Source organism: Macaca mulatta, chromosome 4 (assembly GCF_049350105.2).
Source record: "Macaca mulatta isolate MMU2019108-1 chromosome 4, T2T-MMU8v2.0, whole genome shotgun sequence".
Classification (NCBI taxonomy): Eukaryota; Metazoa; Chordata; class Mammalia; order Primates; family Cercopithecidae; genus Macaca; species Macaca mulatta.
This window is the reverse complement of record NC_133409.1, coordinates 64,757,066-64,779,273: the sequence shown is the minus strand read 5'-3', so window position 1 is coordinate 64,779,273 and position 22,208 is coordinate 64,757,066. Positions and strand designations below refer to the sequence as shown.

At 37.0% G+C, this 22,208-nt stretch overlaps 1 protein-coding gene across 3 annotated transcripts in view; it reads right to left on the bottom strand.

The window, feature by feature from the left end:
* The window catches only part of GRM1 (glutamate metabotropic receptor 1), a 418,597-nt gene that overhangs the window by 61,281 nt on the left and 335,108 nt on the right, over nucleotides 1-22,208 (bottom strand). For all 3 annotated transcript variants that reach the window (XM_077998433.1, NM_001265755.1, XM_077998434.1), the window contains 1 exon segment: nucleotides 21,581-21,749. In XM_077998433.1, the coding sequence (XP_077854559.1) occupies nucleotides 21,581-21,749 (169 nt within the window).

The window sequence follows — 22,208 nt, the reverse complement described above, 5'->3', positions numbered from 1 at the left end:
TCCTCTGGACCCAAAGGTCTCTCACATGCCCTGTAGATATTTTTCCCATAGTTTTGGTAATTAGCATTGGGCTACTCGTTACTTATGCAAATTTCTGCAGCCAGCTTGAATTTCTCCCTAGAAAATGGGTTTTTCTTTTCTAATGCATCATCAGGCTGCAAATTTTCCAAACTTTTATCCTTTTCACCTCTTGAAGGCTTAGCTGCTTAGAACTTCCACCAGATACGTTAAGTTGTCTCTCTCAAATTCAAAGTTCCACAGGTCTCTGGGGCAGGGGCATAATGCCACCAGTTTATTTGTATAGCAAAAGTGGCTTTTACTCCAATTCCTAACAAGTTTCTCATCTCCATCTGAGACCACCTCAACCTGGACCTTATTGTCCATATCACTATCAGCATTCTGGTCAAAGTCATTTAATAAGTCTCTAGGAAGTTCCAAACTTTCCTACACTTTCCTATCTACTTCTGAGCCCTCCAAACTGTTCCAATCTCTGCCTGTTACCCAGTTCTAAAGTTATTCCACATTTTCAGGTATCTTTGCAACAGTCCCCCACTCCCAGTGCCAATTTACTGTATTAGTCTGTTCTCACGCTGCTAATAAAGACGTACCCAAGACTCGGTAATTTATAAAGGAAAAAGGTTTAATGAACTCCCAGTGCAACATGGCTGGGGAGGCCTCACAACCTCCAAGGCCTCACAACCAAATAGAAGGCAAAGGAGGTGTAAAATCACATCTTGCATGGTGGCAGGTAAGAGAGAGAACATGTGCAGAGGAACTCCCCTTTATAAAACCATCATGTCTTGTGAGACCTATTCACTATCATGAGAACAGCACCAGAAAGACCCACCCTCATAATTCAATTACCTTCCACCGGGTCCCTCCCATGACATGTGGGAATTCTGAGAGTTACAATTTGAGATTTGGGTGGAGACACAACAAAGTCATATCAATTATAGAACTCTGAGCAGTTTGAAACCAAAGAATGCTACCTCAAGACATTTAATAATCATAGTATTAGGTAAAGAATGAAGAAAGAATTCTAAAAGCAGCAAGAGACAAGAAACGATTAACATAAAATGCAGCTCCAATATGTCAGACAGCAGACTCCTCAGTGGAAACTTTACAGGCCAGGAGACAGTGGGATAACATATTTAAAGTGCTGAAGAAAAAAAAACTTTTATCATAGAATAGTATATTTGATGAAAATATCCTTCACACTTGAAGGGCACATAAAGGATAAATAAAGACTCCCAGACAAAAGCTGAGGGATTTAATTAATACCAGACCCATCCTACAAGAAATACTTAAGGGAGTACTTCCAACAGAAAGAAAAGAACGTTAATGAACAATACACAATCGCCTCAAGATACAAAATTCACTGGTGATAGTAAGTACATGGAATAAAAAGAATATTATAACACTGTAACTGTGGTATGTAAACTAATCTTAAGTAGAAAAGCTACATAATGAACCAATCAAAAGTAATAACTGCAACAACTTTTCAAGACATAGTCAATATAATAAGATATATATATAGAAACAACAAAAAGTTTAAAAACAGGGATACAAAGTTAAGGCATATAGTTTTTACTAGTTTTCTTTTTTGTTTGCTTATTGAAACAGTGTTAAGTTGTTATGGGGTTAAAATAATAGGTGATAAGATAGTTTTTTCAAGCCTCATTGCAACCTCAAAACAAAAAACATACAATGGAAACACACACAAAAATGAAAAGCAATAAATTAAATCATGTCTCCAGAGAAAATTACCTTCACTAGAGGAAAACAAGAAGGAAGGAAATAAAGAAGGGAGGGAAGTCCATAAAACTACCAGAAAACAAATAACAAAATGGCAGGAATAAGTCCTTATTTATCAATAATAACATGGAATGTAAATGGACTAGATAATCCAATCAAAATACATAGACTGGCTAAAAGCTGCTGCCTACAAAGAACACACTTCACTTATAAAGACACAGTTAAACTGAAAATAAAGGGATGGCAAAAGATAGTCTGTGCTAATGGAGACCAAAAAAAGCATAGGTTGCTATACTCATATAAGACAATATAGATTTTAATAAAAAAACTACAAGAAGAGGCAAAGAAGATCACTACATAATGATAAAAGGGTCAATTCAACTGAAGAATATAACAATTGTACACATATATGCACCAAATACTGGAGCACCTAGATAGGTAAAGGAAATATTATTAGAGCTATAGAGAGAGATAGGCCGCAATACAATAATGACTGGAGATTTAAACAACCCACTTTCAGCATTAGACAGATCTTTCAGTCAGAAAATCAACAAAGAAACATTAGACTTAATCTGCACTATAAAACAAATGAATCTAATAGATAATTACAGAATATTTCATCTAAGAGCTGCAGAATACACACACTCCTCCTCAGCACTTCCTCTCTTCCTCTTTCTCGAGAATGAGTCATTATCAAGGATAGATCATACATTATGTCAAGAAACAAGTCTTAATACATTCAAAAAAACTGAAATAATATGAAGGATCTTCTCTGACCACAATTGAATAAAAGTAGAAATTATTAACAAGAGGAATTCTGGACACTACACAAACTACGTGGAAATTAAACAATATGCTCCTGAATGACTAGTGGGTCAATAAGGAAATTAAGAAGGAAATTGAAAGATTTATTGAAACAAATTATAAAACACAATATACCAAACCGATGGATAGTATGGATAGCAAAGATAGTATTAAGAGGGAAGTTTAGAGCTATAAGTGCCTACATCAAAAAAAAAAAAAAAGAAAGAAAGATAAGAAAAAGCTTTAAATGAACAATCTAACAGTGCATCTTAAATAACTAGAAAAGCGAGAGAAAAACCGAAGCCAATATTAGTAGAAGAAAACATGAAGATCAGAATAGAAATGAATCAAATGAAATGAAAAACAACAATATGAAAGATCAATGAAACAACAAGTTGTTTTTTGAAAAGTTAACAAAGTAGAGAAACTTTTAGTCAAACTAACAAAAAAAGAGAGAAGATCCAAATAAAATCAGAAATGAAAAAGGAGACATTACAACTAATATTGCAGAAATTCAAAGGATCATTACTGGCTACTATGAGCAACTATATGCCAATAAAATTTAAAAATCTAGAAGAAATAGACAAATCCGTGGATACACAAAACCTACCAAGATTGAACCAGGAAGAAATCCAAAGCCTTACAGAATAATAACAAGTAATAAGATTGAAGCCATAATAAAAGGTCTCCCAGTAAATAAAAGCCAGGGACCTGTTTGCTTCCCTGCTGGTTTCTACCAAGCATTTAAAGAAAATCTAACACCTATCCTACTCAAACTATAACAAAAAATAGAGGAGGAGAAAATACTTCCAAACTCATTCTATAAGGCTAATATTACCCTGATATCACAACTAGATAAAGATACATCAAAAAAGTGTAACTGCAGGCCATTATCTCTGATGAATATTGATGCAAAAATCCTCAACAAAATAGTAGCAAAACGAATTCAACAATATACTAAAAAGATCATTCATCATGAACAAGAGGGATTTATCCCTGAGATGCATGGATGATTCAACATATGCAAATTAATCAATGTGATACATCATATCAACAGAATAAAGGATAAAAACCATGTGATTATTTAAATTGATGCATGAACAGCATTTGATAAAATCAACTTCTCTTCACGATAAAACTCCTTAAAACTGGGGAAAAAAGGAACATATCTCAACATCATAAAAGCCATGTATTACAGAACCACAGATAGTGTCCTACTGAATCGGGGAAAACTGCAAGCCTTTCCTCTAAGATGTGGAGCACAACAAGGATACTATCAGCACTGCTTTTCAACATAGTACTGAAAGTATTCACTAGAGCAATCTGGCAAAAGAAAGATATAAAGGACATCCAAATTGGAAAGCGAGAAGTCAAATTGTCCTTGTTAGTAGATGATACTATCTTATATTTGAAAAAGACTAAAGACTCTACAAGAAGACTATAAGAACTTGTATACCAATTCAATAATGTTACAGGATACAAAATCAACATACAGAAATCAGTAGCATTTCTATATGTCAACAACAGTGAATAATGCCAAAAGGAAATAAAAAAGTCATCTCATTTACAAGAGCCACACTGATATGGTTTGGCTCTGTGTCCACCCCCATCCCCAAATCTCATATCAAATTTTAATTCCCAGTGTTGGAGAAGGGGTCTGGTGGGAGGCAACTGACTCATGGGGGTGTTTTCTAACAGTTTAGCATCATCCTCCCTAGTGCTGTCTCATGATAGAGCTTTCATGAGATCTGGTTGTTCAAAAGTGTGTAGCACTTCCCCCTTCACTTTCTCTCTTTCCCGCCAGCCATGTGAAGGTGTGCCTGCTTCCACTTCACCTTGTGCCATGATTGTACGTTTTCTGAGAAGCAGAAGCCTATACAACACACAAAACCATGAGCATATTTAAACCTCTTTTCCTTATAAATTACCCAGTCTCAAGCAGCTCTTTATAGCAGTGGGAGAACAGACTAATACACACACACGTAAAATTAAAGGCCTAGGAATTAACAAAAGAGGAAGAATATCTCTATAATGAAAACTATAAAATGCCAATGAAAGAAATTGAAGAGGACACTCAAAAATGGAAAAATATTTTATGTTAATTGATTAGAATAAACCAATATCATTAAAATGCCCATACTAGCTAAAGCAATTGACAGAGTCAAGGCAATCCCTTTCGCATTTTTCATAGAAATAGAAAAAAACAATCCCAAAGTTTATATGGAACCACAAAAACTCAGAATAGCCAAAGTTATCCTAAGCAAAAAGAACAAAAGTTGAAAAACCACATTACATTACCTGACTTCAAATTATACTACAGGGTTATAGTAACCAAAACAGCACAGTACTGGCATAAAAAACAGACACATAGACCAATTCATCAGAATAGAAAATCCAGAAACAAATCCACACACCTATAGTAAACTTATTTTTGACAAAGGTACTCATAATATACACTGCAAAAAGACAGTGTCTTTAATAAATGGTGTTGGGGAAACTGGATATTCATATGCAGAAGAATGAAACTAGACCCCTATCTCTCCCCGTACACAAAAAAAATCAAATAAAGATCAATTAAAGACTTAATCTAAGACCTAAATTATGGAAATGCAAGAAAACACTGGGGAAAATTTCCAGGACATTGATCTGGACAAAAATTTCTTGAGCAATACCCTACAAGCACAGGCAACCAAAGCAAAAATGGACAAATGGGATCATATCAAGTAAGAAATGTTCTTCACAGCAAAAGATACAATCAATAAAATGAAAAGACAACCCACAGAATGGAATTAAATATTTGCAAACTACCCATCCTGGAAGGAATTAATAACCAGAATATATAAAGAGCTCAAATAACTCTATAGGAAAAAAAAATCTGATAATACAATCAAACTATAGGCAAAAATTTGAATACATGTTTCTTAAAAGAAGACATACAAGTCTTCTTACATAAAAGGCAAACAGGTGTAAGAAAAAGTGCTCAACATCATTGATCATCAGAGAAATGCATATCAAAACTACAATGAGTTATCATCTCACCCCAGTTAAAATGGTTTATATCCAAATGACAGGCAATAACAAATGCTGGAGAAGATGTGCAGAAAAGGGAACCCTTGTACATTGTTCATGGGGATGTAAATTAATACAATCACTATGGAGAATAGTTTGGAGTTTCCTTAAAAAACCAAACATTGAGCTACCATCTGATCCAGCAATGCTACTGCTAAGTACACAACAGGAAATCAGTATGTTGAAGAGATATCTGCACTCTTACGTTTGTTGTAGCACTTTTTCTAATAGCTAAGATTTGGAAGCAACCTAAATGTTCATCAACAGGTGAATTAATAAAGAAAAGGTAATACATATATACAATGGAGTATTATTCAGCCATAAAAACAATGAGATCCAGTCATTTGCAACAACATGGATGGAACTTGAGATTATTATGTTAAGGAAAATAACCCAGGCACAAAAACACAAACATCACATATTCCCATTTATCTGTGTGATCTAAAAACCAAATCAATTGAACTCATGAACATAGCAGAAGAACGGCTACCAGAGGCTGGGAAGAGTAGTTGGGGAATGGGGAGGAGGTGGGGATGGTTAATAGGTACAAAAGAAATAGAATGGATTAAAGCTACTGTTTGATAGCACCATAGGGTAACTATGGTCACTAATAACTGGATTGTACATTTTAAAATACTGTAAAATTGTAATTGGATTGTTAATAACTCAAAGGACAAATGCTTCACGGGAGGAATACCCCATTCTCCAAGATGCACTCATTCTACATTGTATGCTTGTATCCAAAAATATCATGTACTTCATAAATATATATACACCTACTATGTACCCACAAAAATTAAAATAAAAAGGAAAAAGAACTGTGGGAGAGTCAGCTGTAAGAGAAAGGAGCTAGCTCCACTGGCCTGTGTCCCTATAGCACTTCATATCCTCCTTGAGAGTTTGGGCAACAATAGAATCTAATTACTGATCTGTTTTGTTTTTCCCCCAGCTACACTATGAGTTCCTCAAAAGAAGAGGCCATGTTTATTTCCTTTGCATTCACAGTGCTAGCACAGTTCTTGGCATATATTAATTACTCAACAATGTATGTGAAAGAATGGAAGGCAATAATATAGAATATGAGAGAAAGAAAAAATGGAAATGAAGAATTCAATTGTAATAAAAGAAAGATATAGAACTACAAAACATATACAATGTAGGACTACATTGTAATTTATCACAGACAAAATATAATAAAATGATAAGAACATAAAATGATCAAAAAGTTGACATATATTAAGTCAAACTGTGTGCTAGGCACTCTACATAGAATTACATGAATCTTGGCAACTACTCCACAGGGTGCAGTTAATTATGTACATTTTGTAAATGAGGGGATATGTGTAGATAGACTCAGTACCTTGCACAAACCTCAGCCAAGTTATTTCCAAGAATTAGGCTCCTCCCAGTATCACAATGGCTGCCAGCATGATGACAGATTATGATGAGAGCCAAAATTGCATCTCAGGGTTTGGCATATATATATTCAATTAATTAACTTTTGTTTAGTGACCCACTGTGGTCGACAAGGTGTTATGCATGTCAATAAAGAGATGGAAAGACCTGATATTTGAAGTTAAAGAGCTCAAAAATCTTATACAATGGATTAAGTATATCTCTAGAAAGGGAAACAAAATGCCAATGAATAGATATTTATTCAATTATTCATCAATTCCTTCATTCACCATTTATTCATTTACTCATCCAAAATTCTATTTGAGTGCCTACAATGCATCAGGCACTATGTCAAGGTTAGAAATAATCAGTGAACAAAGCAGATAATATCACTACCTGTGAGGAGCTGTCATTCTGGAAAAAGGCTATGGAAAAAGTTAAATCAAGAAAGAGAAATAGGGTACAGAGCAGAAACGGAGGTGAAGAAAGAAAAGGGCCTAGGGAACAAACTTAACAAGACCTTTCCTTCAATTATATGCAAGTCTTCACTTAAACTTGCACAACATCAAGAGAGGCTGCATCCTTAAAAGAACAAGAGTAGCTATACTCATATCAGATGAAACAGACTTCAAGTCAAAACTGTAAAGAGAGACAAATGTTATATGTCTCTTTATTTTATAATGACAAATGGGTCAATTCAACAAGAGGATATACCGGTTGTAAATATCTACGCACCCAACATCAGAGTACCCAAATATACAAAGCAAACATTCTTAGACATAAAGAGAGAGATAGACTGCTATACAATAATAGTTGGAGACTTTGACACTCCACTTTTAGCAATGGACCAATCATTCAGACAGAAAATCAATAAAGAAACATTGGAGTTGAATTACATTTTAGACCAAATGGACCTAACTGACATTTACAGAACACCCTATATAACTGCTACAGAGTGCATATTCTTCTCACGAGCAGTTCATGTAACATTCTTTAGGATAGATCATACATTGGGTGACAAAATAAGACCCCAAAATTCAAAAAAATCAAAATTATATCATATATCTTTTCAGATCACAATAGAATAAAACTAGAAATCAATAACAAGAGTAATTTTGGAAATTGCAAAAATACAGGGAAAATAAATGACATGCTTCTGAATGACCAATGGGTCCATAAATAAATTAAGAAGAAAATTTAAAAATTGAGAAACAAATAAAAGTGGAAACACAAGATACCAAAACCTACAGTACACAGCAAAAGCAGCACTGAAAAGGAAGTGTACAGCAATAAATACCTATATCAAAAATATAGAAAAACTTCAAATAAACAACCTCATAATGCACCTAAAAGAAATAGAAAAGCAAATATAAACCAAACCCCAAATTAATAGAAGAAAATAAATAATAAATATCAAAGTAGAAATATGAAACAAAAAAATACAAAACATAAAAAATTAGTTTTATGAAAAGATAAACAAAATGGACACATCTTTAACTAGACAAGCTAAGGAAAAAAAGAGAGAAGACCTAAGTAAATAAAATCAGAGATGAAAAAAGAAGGCATTACAATTGATACCACATAAACACAGAGGACCATTGTGAACAATTATACGCCAACAGATTGGGAAATCTAGAGTAAATAATGTCCTGAATACATATAACCTACTGAGATTGAACCATAAAGAAACAGAAAGCCTGAACACACCAATAATGGGTAAAAAGATTGAATCAGTAACAAAAATCTCTTAAGAAAGAAAAGTCCTGGATCCGATGGATTTACTGCTGAATTCCACTGGACTTTTAAAGAAGACCAGTACCAATTATTCTCAAACTATTCCAAAAAATTGAAGAGAAGTGAATTCTTCCAAACTCATTCTACAAAGCCATCATTATCCTGATACCAAACCAGACAAGGACACAACAAAAAGAAAGCTACCAGTCAATATCCCTGATAAACATAAATACAAAAATCCTCAACAAAATACTGGCAAACCAAATTCCACAGTACATCAAAAAGATTTTTAACTACAATCCATTGGGATTTATCTCAGGCATTCAAGGATGGTTTAATACCACATCAACAGAATGAAGAACAAAAACGATATGATCAGCCGGGCGTGGTGGCTCAAGCCTGTAATCCCAGCACTTTGGGAGGCTGAGATGGGCGGATCACAAGGTCAAGAGATCGAGACCATCCTGGCTAACATGGTGAAACCCCATCTCTACTAAAAAATACAAAAAACTAGCCAGGCGAGGTGGCGGGCACCTGTAGTCCCAGCTACTCGGGAGGCTGAGGCAGGAGAATGGCCTAAATCCAGGAGGCAGAGCTTGCAGTGAGCTGAGATCCGGCCACTGCACTCCAGCCAGGGCGACAGAGCTAGACTCTGTCTCAAAAAAACAAACAAAACAAACAAAAAACCGATATGATCATTTCAATAGATGCAGAAAAAGTATTTGATAAAATTCAACATCCGTTAATAATAAAAATTCTCAACAAATTAGTTATATAAGAAACATCCATCAACATAATAAGGCCATATATGACAAACTCACAGCTGACATTTTACTGAACAGGGAAAAACTGAAATCCTTTTCCTCTAAGATATGGAATAAGGTAATGTTGCCCACTTTCACTATTTTTATTCAATATGGTACTGGAAGTTCTAGCCAGAGAAATTAGACAAGAGAAAGCAATAAAAGGCATCCAAATTGGAAAGGAAGAAGTCAAATTGAGCTTGTTTTCAGATGGCAAAATAATCTATTTAGAAAAATCTAAAGAGTCTACCCACCCCCCCCCCCCCCCAACAACAACAACAAAAACTGTAGAAACTGATAAATGAATTCAGGACATTTGCAGGATGCAACATCAACATACACATATTATTGGTATGTCTATATGCCAATAGTGAACAATCTGAGGAAGAAATAAAAAAGCATTTTTCATTTAAAGTAGCTACCAAAAAATACCTATAAATAAATTTAACCAAAGAGATAAAATATTTTTACAATGAAAACTATAACACACTGATGAAAGCAATTGAAGAGGATACAGAACAATAAAAAGATATTCCATGTTCATGCTTCCAAGAAATAAGATAGTTTAAATGTCTATACTACTCAAAGTGATCTACAGATTAAATGCCATCCTTATCAAAATACCAATAGTAATCTTCACAGAAGACACATGTATTCATGTATTCATCATGGCATTCTTCACAATAGCAAAAACATAGAATCAAGCTAGATGCCCATCAATGGTGGACTGGATAAAGAAAAATGAAGTCCATATACACCACAAAATATTACACAGCCATAAAAAAGAAAAATCACATCTTTTGCAGCAACATAGATGTAGCCGGAGGCCATCATCCTAAGTAAACTAATTCAGGAATAGAAAACTTGCAAACACTGCAGGTTCTCATTTATAAGCAGGAGCCACACATTTGGTAAACATGGACATGAAGATGGCAACAGACACTGGGGACTACTACTATGAGGGCCATGGGTTGAAAAACTTCCTGTCTGATACTAGCTCTCTAACTGGGTGACTGGATCATCCCCACACCAAACCTCAGTGGCATGCAATTTATCCATGTAAAAAACTTTGTACCCTCTGGGAAGTTCAAATAATAAAAATAGAATAAAATATCGTAAAATTCTCATGGAACCACAAAAGAATCCAAAAAACCCAACAATCTTGAGCAAAAGAACAAAGCTGGAGGCATCACACTATCTGACTTCAAAATGTACTACACAGGTAGTTAATTAAAGCAGCATGATTCTGGCATAAAAACAGACACATAGGCCAGTAAAACAGAAGATAGAGTCTAGAAATGAGTTCACATATTTACAACCATCTTATTTTCTACAAAGACTCCAAGAAAATTCATTGGGGAAAGGACAGTCTCTAATAAATGGTGCTAAGAAAATACGGATATTCACATGCAGAAGAAAAAAAAACTAAACGCCTATCTCTCACTATATACAAAAGTAAATTCAAAATGGATAAGAGACTTAAATGTCAGAGCTGAAACTATGAAACTACTAGAGAAAAATATTGGGGAAACATTTCAAGACGTTGGTCTGGGCAAAGATTTTCTGGATGAGACCTCAAAAGCACGGGCAACAAAAGCAAAAGTAGACAAATGAGATTATATCAAGCTAAAAGCTCCTTCACAGCAAAGGAAACAATTAACAGAGTGAAGAGACAACCTACAGAATGGGCAAAAATATTTGCAAACTATCCTTCCAACAACAGATTAATAACCAGAATATGTAAATAACTCAAACAACTCAAGGGCAAGAAAACAAATAACCTGATTTTTAAAATGAGAATAAAACCTAAATAGACATATCTCAAAAGAAGGTATACAAATGGCCAATAGGTATATGAAATTCTGTTACTTGCAGAAACATGAATGAGCCTGGAGGGCATCCTGTTAAATAAGCAAAGCATAGAAAGAAATATATCACATGTTCTTAGTCATATGTGGGAGTTTTAAAAGTTGGTCTCATGGAGGTAGAAAATAGAATGCTGATTACCTGAGGCTGGGAAGGGGAAAGGAGAGGGGTGAATAAAGAGAGACTGGTTAATGCGTATCAAAATACAGACTTCAAACTATACTACAAGGCTACAGTAACCAAAACAGCATGGTACTGGTACCAAAACAGAGATATAGACCAATGGAACGGAACAGAGTCCTCAGAAATAATACCACACATCTACAGCCATCTGGTCTTTGACAAACCTGAGAGAAACAAGAAATGGGGAAAGGATTCCCTATTTAAGAAATGGTGCTGGGAAAATTGGCTAGCCATAAGTAGAAAGCTGAAACTGGATCCTTTCCTTACTCCTTATATGAAAATTAATTCAAGATGGATTAGAGACTTAAATGATAGACCTAATACCATAAAAACCCTAGAGGAAAACCTAGGTAGTACCATTCAGGACATAGGCATGGGCAAAGACTTCATGTCTAAAACACCAAAAGCAACGGCAGCAAAAGCCAAAATTGACAAATGGGATCTCATTAAACTAAAGAGCTTCTGCACAGCAAAAGAAACTACCATCAGAGTGAACAGGCAACCTACAGAATGGGAGACAATTTTTGCAATCTACTCATCTGACAAAGGGCTAATATCTAGAACCTACAAAGAACTCAAACAAATTTACAAGAAAAAAATAAACAACCCCATCAAAAAGTGGGCAAAGGATATGAACAGACATTTCTCAAACGAAGACATTCATACAGCCAACAGACACATGAAAAGATGCTCATCATCACTGGCCATCAGAGAAATGCAAATCAAAACCACAATGAGATACCATCTCATACCAGTTAGAATGGCGATCATTAAAAAGTCAGGAAACAACAGGTGCTGGAGAGGATGTGGAGAAATAGGAACACTTTTACACTGTTGGTGGGATTGTAAACTAGTTCAACCATTATGGAAAACAGTATGGCAATTCCTCAAGGATCTAGAACTAGATGTACCATATGACCCAGCCATCCCATTACTGGGTATATACCCAAAGGATTATAAATCATGCTGCTATAAAGACACATGCACACGTATGTTTATTGCGGCACTATTCACAACAGCAAAGACTTGGAATCAACCCAAATGTCCATCAGTGACAGACTGGATTAAGAAAATGTGGCACATATACACCATGGAATACTATGCAGCCATAAAAAAGGATGCGTTTGTGTCCTTTGTAGAGACATGGATGCAGCTGGAAACCATCATTCTTAGCAAACTATCACAAGAACAGAAAACCAAACATCGCATGTTCTCACTCATAGGTGGGAACTGAACAATGAGATCACTTGGACTCGGGAAGGGGAACATCACAGGCCGGGGCCTATCATGGGGAGGAGGGAAGGGGAAGGGATTGCATTGGGAGTTATACCTGATGTAAATGACGAGTTGATGGGTGCTGACGAGTTGATGGGTGCAGCACAGCAACATGGCACAAGTATAGATATGTAACAAACCTGCACATTATGCACATGTACCCTAGAACTTAAAGTATAATAATAATAATAATAAAAAACAGTTAGATAGAACAAATAAATGCTAGTGTTTGATAGCACAACAGGGGGACTGTAGTTAACAATAATTTATTGTATATTTCAAAATGGCTGGAAGAGAACATTTGGAATGTTCCCAACACAAAGAAATGATAAATATTTGAAGTGATGGATATCCCACTAACACAGATTTGATCATTACACATTGTATGCATGTATTAAAATATCATGTGTACCCCATAAACATGTACCATTATTATGTGTCAATAAAAATGCCTATGCAGAGCATATGTATTCAGTCATTCATTGACTCTTTCATCCATTCATTCATTTGAAATACGCATTTGATTGCCTAGCCTACATACAATGTGTCAGGCACTGTATCAAGGCTGGAAATAATCAGTGAACAAAACAGATAATATCCCCACCTTTGAGGAGCTGTCATTCTGGAAAAAAAGCCTTTGGAAAAACTAAAGCAAGAAAGAGGAATAGGTCATAGGGAAGAAACCAAGATGAGGCAAGGAGAATGTCTAGGGACCAAATTTAAAGAGACTTTCTCCCTCAGGGACATGCGAGTCCTCACCCAGCTTGCAGGACCTTGAGAGTGACCGCCTTCTTGAAGTCTGTACCATAGGTGCCTGCCTTTCTCTGGTCCTCGTCCTGATAGGAAGACACCTGAAATATGGGGTTGCCATTTTGCATATGGTGGTCAGGTAAGGTCCCACTAAGGTGTTGCCATTTGAGCAAAATCTTGAGGGAGGGAAAGGGCGTAGCTATCTGGTGAGAGAGTGCTCTAGACAGAGTGGACAGCTAGAGTAAGGCTAGGTAAGATGCGTACCCTCCATATTCATACTTGTGCTGTCCTCTGCTACTTTTCTGTGTGTACATTACACTTCAATAAATGTCTACTTAAAAAATTAAATGTGCCCCATTTTTGTCACTGCCACCAAAGACATGTCAGCCTTGCTGTGTCCCCTGTTCTGCCCTATAGCCCATGATTCACAGTGTTTCTCCATGGGGATCTGTCCCTGAAAGTGATGAAGGGGCTGGATCTGAGGTAATAACAGAAAAGTTCAGTGAGCAAGAGAACAGCACAGATATAGGTCAGAGGGGGAGTGATGAAGGTATAGGCATTACTTAGAGTGGTTGTGGATAAATTAATGATACTTCCATGGAATTTTTCACTTTGACCTGTGTTTGCGAAGTTTCCCCTCCTTCAGAGATACTATAGTAATTTCATTTTTTGTTTTTTACATTCACAATAAGACACTAAAGACAATGTTTGTGCTTTGATTCCTTTTCAAAATTTTAGTAGCACAGGCAGATCTCATCATTACGTAATCATAGAGTTCTCAGGTACGTGATTTTTTGATATGCCTGTGGGCAATTTGTACTCAGAACTTGCCATTTTGCAGTAGAATTGAGAAGATATTACACAGTGGAGGAACTGAACCATTGTTTTACTAGATGGCAAAATGGTTACATTAACTATATGATTTAGATGGTTAGCTTGTTTTGATTCACAAAGAGGGAAAAAGCTGGGGTGGATGTGACAGATATGGCTGAAGATGTTATTGTTAACTTTCTTAGCTGGTTTGACGACTATATGAGAATTGTCCTTATTAGAAGATAAAAGCTGAGGTATTAAGGTACAAAATTTGATGATATTTTTACCTTTTAAATGGTTCTGAAAAAAATAGAAGAGGGAGAAAGAGAGACAGAGAGAGAGGCATGACATGCTAAAAGATTTATAATTCTTGAATGAGATTGGTGGATATATGAGTAATCATTGTACTATTCTTTAATATTTTCTTTTATGTTTCCAAATGAGAACAAAAGATAGGTATTCATTAACTTGGTCAAAATTATAAGACACAGCTGAACAAGAATAAAAATACTCATTACAGATGTGAAAAGTGTTCAAAGATAATCCACGTTAGGAGGCATGAAATGGTTAAAGAAAAAGGAATAATCTCATTAAGCTATTGCCAGCCGGGGCTGGCTGGACTGGGGTCATGGGGACAGGGTCATGAGACGCCAGTGCCAATCAGGTAGTAATCAGATAGTGATGATCGTTTGAAGAATACGATAATTTACTTGAGGTAGATTTCGGTCTAAACAATTCTCTTTCTATCATATTCAAGACAACATTCCCCCTCACACTGTCTGGAGGAAAGCAAATGCATACAAGCAATTTTGAAGCACATGCACTGGAGGAGAAAGGAACTCTTTCTATATTCTATGGTGTAGCCTCTACAAACAAAAATAAATAGCTAGAGGTGAAAGGAAATACAGCCACAATGTGACACACTTTGAACTCTGAACTTGGAGCAATTGCAGATGGAAAAATTGAGTATAAAATCATCAACCCAGCATTATTTACAATGTGACCTAGAAGTAAATCAGCAGATGAGCTACTTGCATTCAATGTGGGAGTAGGAAAGGTGGAAGCTGATGCGTTGTCTATCCTCTTCCCAACACCATTTTCCTCTGCCTTTTTAGGCTCCCGTTCCCTCAACCTTCCAACCACTGCCAGCGAGATCAGAGGGGCATTATCTTTCGAGTGGTAGCTCTTATCAGGAAATGGTGTTATAGCTTTTTTTTAATCTTGTATTTTGACAAACATGTTGCAATGTTTCCATCACTGCAAAGTAAGTGGAATCATAAGGCTTTTCAAAATTCATCTAGCTGATTTCCATAGAATATTAGTTTCATCTATCACATTATTAAAGTTGTTTTTCTCCCTGAGGACATCATCTATTTAAATAGCTGAGAACACATCTATTTCATGTAGCTGTTTCTGTATAAAGCAACAGGAAGAACTGATTACACATAGTAGAAATATATTAATAGTACACCCACACATATGTGTACATACATACACATACATAGACACATATACACAGATTTTATATTAAGTTCTAGAGTATCACTTTCACCTCATCACATTCCTTTTCTTATTATTAGGAAAAGTAGGGTTGTACTAATTGCTTGACTATCGTGGTAAAGAATGGGAGAATGGGTATCCAAGCTTCCAGATAAACAGCATTTTTTACCCAGTAATGTGGAAGCTAGGCTAACTAAGCAACTGTAAATATAGAGAGCTCTTTGAATAGCAGAAAAATGTACAGAGGAAGAGGGAAATGATGTTAAGATAAGGGAGCTAAGGAAGAATCTTAGGTTGCTGATGATGACAAATGCTCTGGAATCTGAGACTCTAATCCCAGTCTCTGCAGAGGCTTGAAGAGACATGACCGAACACAACTTGGCTACTTTTTAATCAATGGCCTATGTTGAAAGGTGTCAATCTGAAAATTAATATGAGTAATTTTATTTTTTTAAATAAGGATATTATTAGAAATTATAAGTTTTCTCCACTGGCGATTTCTCTCAAGTAGCTGTATCTACTAACAGGAAAAGCCAGACACGAACTCCTGTAGCAGCATTATTTAATAATGCTCACGGCACAAACCTAGGCATATTTAACGTTCCAATTCCAGCCAAATATAAATGGTTTCTTAGTGGACCTCTCTTACTTCCATCCATTTTTAAGGGTATGTTAGGTCGTAATGAGAATGATCATGTTCCCTTTGCTTTGATTCTCAGTGAATCTGCTCTTTGGCCTCTTTGCTCATCCGTGGGAAAAATCAGTCATATAAGAAGCTAAAATTGAGCAAGGAGCATGCTAGAGGTTTAAATTAAGCAGGCTTCTTTTGTTAGGGCTACATTTCGAATGCCTTTTAAAATGAACATTTTATTTCTCTGGTAGATAATTCCAAGAAATCAGATGAAATGTCTTATCTGGTAAATGAAAACAGTTAATTCTGAAGTCTATAATGTGTAAGATATGTGTGAGTGGACTTTGTTATATATAAATAAGGTGCCACTTTACAACAGCAGGGCATGTGTAAATGAGGAGAAACATTTATGATGTATGCCATATTGACCTAGTATCTCCAGAATTCTGTCATGATTGGCTGGGTGATGATAGGAAGAGGTGAGATTATCTCTATTCTCTTACCTCAACCTCCCAACCCAAAACCAACATCTTGGAGAAAAGAATTCAAATATAAACTTAAGAGAAAAAGAAAGCAGAAGAGAGCAGGGAGAGGAGAGAGGGGGAGAAAGAACAGGAGGCCAGTGAAATCAATCTTCAGTATCCTTGCCCTCACTTCCCTGTCAATGTCTCAGTCTCTATTAACTCTGCCAGCCTCCTTCACAAATATTGCTTCCTGAATTCTGGATTCTGTTCCCTCAGAATTTTAAAAGTGGCTCTTTACTTATGATTTTATTGTGAGCTACTGAAAAAAATAAGGCTTAGAAATTGAAATATGCATTTGTAGGAAATGTGCCAGTTCATATAATGAAAGATAGTTGAACAACATGTGTCCGTGGGATGATAACAGCTTTGAGTTGGCTCCAAGCCCAGCTTTGGCAATTTCTAGCTGAGAGCTTAGGGGCAAGTGACTCAATCCCTCTGGGTCTCAGATTCCCTCGTCTATAAAATGGGGGGTTGATAATACCTGCTTTCAAAGGGTCGTTTTAAGGAGTAATTGAAATGATGTCTGTAAAGCATCTATTGTACTTGCTTAAGAACATACTTGACCAATGTTAGTCCCTGATCTTGATTACCTCTCTTCTCCTTTCCAGCACTTTCTTTTCCTTTACCTTTCCTCCCCTTTCTGCCCCTTTCCTGTCCTTCACTACAGCAAGGAAAACAGCAGTGGGTTCTGTATGTGAGATCAACACACACACCAGGTACCTGATGTTTGCCTGCACAACACTGTTCAGATTTTATCTGTCGCCGCATACTCTCTTTGGCTGCACTTGTGTCTTGGGCCCTTGGCTATCAACACTCGGAGAGTTCTAGACATTGCTGTTATGTCTGCTACTGCAGTCTCGACACTGCTCCTTCATCTCTGTCATCTCTAGTTGTCTCTCCCTCCCTTTGAGTAGGCTCTGGGTTCCAGAACTGTCCCTGCTGGACTCACCGTAGCAGGACCCAGGCCAGACCATAGGAGACCCACCTAGGCTCTCACTCCTCATACTGCTTCCAGAATCTGAAGAAGCGCTGTGTTACAGGGCCTGGGCTCTGGCTTCCTCAGCAGCTGCCTGAAGGGATCTGGTGATGTAACTTCCTGTGAGCATAACCTTTGGCCACACGAAGCAGAAAAGAGGATGAAGTGAACACATTCATTCCTCTCCCATCCTTCCTCCAATAGTCTGAATAGCCTATCCAGTGACCTCTTGAGGCAATGTGATTAGTTATGTGCAGTGAAGCAATCTCCTCCTCAATAACGTGTCACCTTGTTTTGTTTTGCTTTCCCCCATCCTTCCATATCTCACTTCCCTTTCTCCCTCATTCTTGTTTCTCTAGGATTGAATCTTCCATTAATGTATTAGCAATTAAGCCTTGCATAGTTAGTAGAGTTCAAGGGAACCTGAGCGAAGATACTTGTGAACTACATTTTCCAGGATCTCTTGCCAGTTGTCTTCTGGATGGATTTGGTAAAGTAAGAGGAACTAATAGGAGGCAAAAGAGAAGGAGAAGAGAAAAGCCAGGGTGCCCTCACTCTCCCACTTCAGAGACAGCTCAGAGGTAGTAGCTACAAGGTTTCCCTGGGTCTTTCTAGCTCTGGAGTGGGAGTAGACACTGCTGTTGGTCACCTTTGAGTTGCCTCAGTACCCCTTTTTACTTTGGTAACCATTTTCTTCTGTTAAATTTCCCCTAGTAAACCATCTGGCGTGGGCTCTTTATTTCCTGACAGGACACTAAGGTTACACACAACAATAAAAAGTATTATTTTATTTACCTGTGTTTGTGGTATGACTGAAATTATTTCTTCCTCCACAAGATATTGTATTTATAAGATACATTTGTAATTCTAAAAATCAATAACACAAGAAAACTGGGTTTTTGACAAATTCAAAGGAAATGATCATAAGAAAGTTCTATGGGTTATCAGAAAAGACATCAAATTATTATTTTAGCCGTTTAAATGGCATTTGATATTTAAAACAAATAACCCTTTCTGTATTTCCCAGTTAATACAAATGTATGTCCTACAATCACCTTGTAAGCTGCCTGTTTCTCTTATATCTTGACAGTGGCTACTGATCTGGCTGTATGCATCCTGGGCCTGGTAGGTGGCAAATTAGTGATGTTAGAATGTGCATAGTATTATTTGGTAAATGGGACTCAAATTTTATTTGTTTCCATACCTCCCAAGGTGCTTGTGAGAAACAAAACAGACATCCCCCATTACCTCCACTCCATGTTGGTATTGAGAACACGCACATTTTCTTTCTGCAGTATATACAATTTTCTAATATTGGCCCCCAGGTGCTTTGCATTTATAGTGAATGCTCTGTAATGGCTCAGCAACAACTTCTGGGATTTCCTTCGATAATACGCATGGGCATAGTGTAAACATGATGGTAGAAATACTTCAGGGTCTAGGTGCAGGGACATATGCGGACAGGCTTGCCCCTGAATTGGGGAAAACAAAGGCCTCTCCTCTGGAAGGTGTAAAGGGGAGCACACGTGGTATGTGAGCACCCATTCACGGCCACCTGGCAGTCAGAGTAACAGTAAGGAATTTTCACAATTCCTTCCTTTCAAGTGATCTTGAAAGGACGGCAAATCCTTGCAACAATTTGTTTTTTCCTCGCCAGGTTTTATTTTTTCCATATAACCTGCAAAACTGAACTTTGTAGTTCCAAAAACTCTTTCCCAGTCATTGTCTGCACAGTAACCTCAGTGCTATACCCAAACTGGAGAGACAGCCTGAGCCAACATGTGGCATCCTTTGGGTGGCAGAAGTGCATGTGCTCAGGGCTTCTGTCCTCTCCCCACCTATGACTTCAGTCCACAGATATCCTATTTTTTCCCACTATCTAGAAAAGATGATGCAACCAGAATGCCTTGGTCTGGCATCTCATGATAACAGGCAAGGAGAAATTTGTGGTCTCTGGATTTCAGAGAACATACCTTATATCATCAGCAGCCTCATGTGGAAATATTCCACCTAGACAGGAATCAGCCCATACATACTACTTTTACACATTCTTAGACTACTGAAATACTTCTGCACTGCTTGGAAGCTAGCAGTGTCTCCATATCTCCTGAATCCCCCACATGACCCCAGCCATGTAGGACACATTGGCCAAATCTTCCCGTAATCCACCAATTCAAAGGTTTACCATAGCCATGGCATGAGGCCTCCAATACCATGTCACAGCATGAGAATGGAGTCTATACTGATTGACTGGTTGTCATAACAACTATTAAATAATTTAATATAACTTCTGCAGAGAAGGCACAAGATACTTAAAACTAGGATGATTCATCTCAGAAGTTTGTTTCTTTGTCCAAGTGACTAGAGTGACTGAGAATTTGAGTCTACCAGGATAGCTCTTCTCAGCTACCAAAAGATGTTACAGGTTGCAGATCCTGCATTTTCTTTAGTCCGTTGAGATAAGGCATGTCCAGCCTCTGTCTAAACTTAGCATTATATGACGAGATTCTCGCCCTGGGGACCCTTCCGTGAACTTATCAGAGAATCTCTCCTGCATGCGTGGTTTTGCAGCTCCCAAGCAACGAATGGCATGGCGGCAAGTCAGCATGGCGGGAGCCAGAGCCTCATGCCTGATTTACCCCAGCTCCAGCTGTGCTGTGAGACATTTACGTGACAGCCTGTCTGTGTCTCAAGATGAATCACAGAAAATTAGGGATGCGAAAGACCTAGTAGGTCTTCTAATCCATATCCTGCCATTCACAATCCCTCCCCTATGCTCCATTTCCTAGTGCATCACCCGGTTTGGTTTTAAATAGCCTGGGATACGGAGAGTGTTGCCTCCATGCTTTCTCCATCAAGAAGCCTCTTTAGCACACCCAACTGAGGATTTGATGCTTGATAATTGTCATTTTCTATATATAGTGATGTCATAGTTATTCACTTGCCCCACTCCACCCTCCAAATAGCTCCTGAAAATAGTGAGAAAGTGGGGACACTCTCTTGTATTGAAAAAAAAAAATGCCAGTCTCAGAAGAAACAAAGGACTTGGTAGAGAAACGGAAAATGATAACCAGTCTGTGTTACCTTATTTCAACTTCTGATATTTTAGTTATTTGCTTATTTAGCATTGTTCAGCTTCTGCTTTCTTTAACAATAGCTAGAACTATGACTAAGCACTATTATTGGCTTTGGTTTTCACATTTACTTCTGTTTTTGATTTTTAAAATTTGATTACTCATCCGTTTCCTGACTAGATTGTATTGAAGATTCCAGCCCATCATTGTGATTCAAGTAAAAACTATGCAAATATTATAAGAGTTTACCCACTCTGTTTCCTAATCTTTGTCTTTTCAGTTTTACCGAAACTCAAGAGCCAAAACTGTAAGTGTGGCACACCCTTTCTTGACAGTCATGTTTTTAAAATTGTCTGTGTTGTTCTTTACTAATGTCCAGGCAGCCGACCACCTCACAGATAGCATGCAAGAATACATTTGTGGCTTACCTTAATCTGGCCTTTTAAGCAAGGCTCACTGCACACAGACCGCACCATTCCACTCTTGTTCATCTGGATTTTGTAATCATCAATGTTCAGCACTCCTTCATGCCAGGTTCCAACGTGAACATAGTCATAGCGATTAGCTTCAGTGTACTGCAGATTCATGATATCATACCTACAAAGAGCACAACGTGCATGTCTTATAGAATATAGACATAATGTAGAAAACAAAGGAAGTTGGGAAGTAGATAATAATGGAAATAAGAAAACAGCTAGAATCATCTTACATCAGCTACTGCCAATATTTTAGTTTATTTCTTATGTTTCTTCTGATTATCCCAAATATGTATATTCCATTCTTCAATCTCTGTGTATCATCCATATTCACTAAAATATAAATTACTCTTGTACTTTTCTCTCTGCTTATCCTCCAAAAAATAATGTTATGTTTGCTAAGTTGATCATGTCCTTCAAATTATTGTTTACTAAGTTATTCTTTGAGTAAGTATCAATAAGAGCATTAATTTTTTATTTGATTACTTTAACCCAAATTTCTTTTTCACATTCAATTGTCATTTTCATTACACTGTATTAAAAGGGGTGAGTTTTATCAAGTCTGGAACCTTTTTTAAGG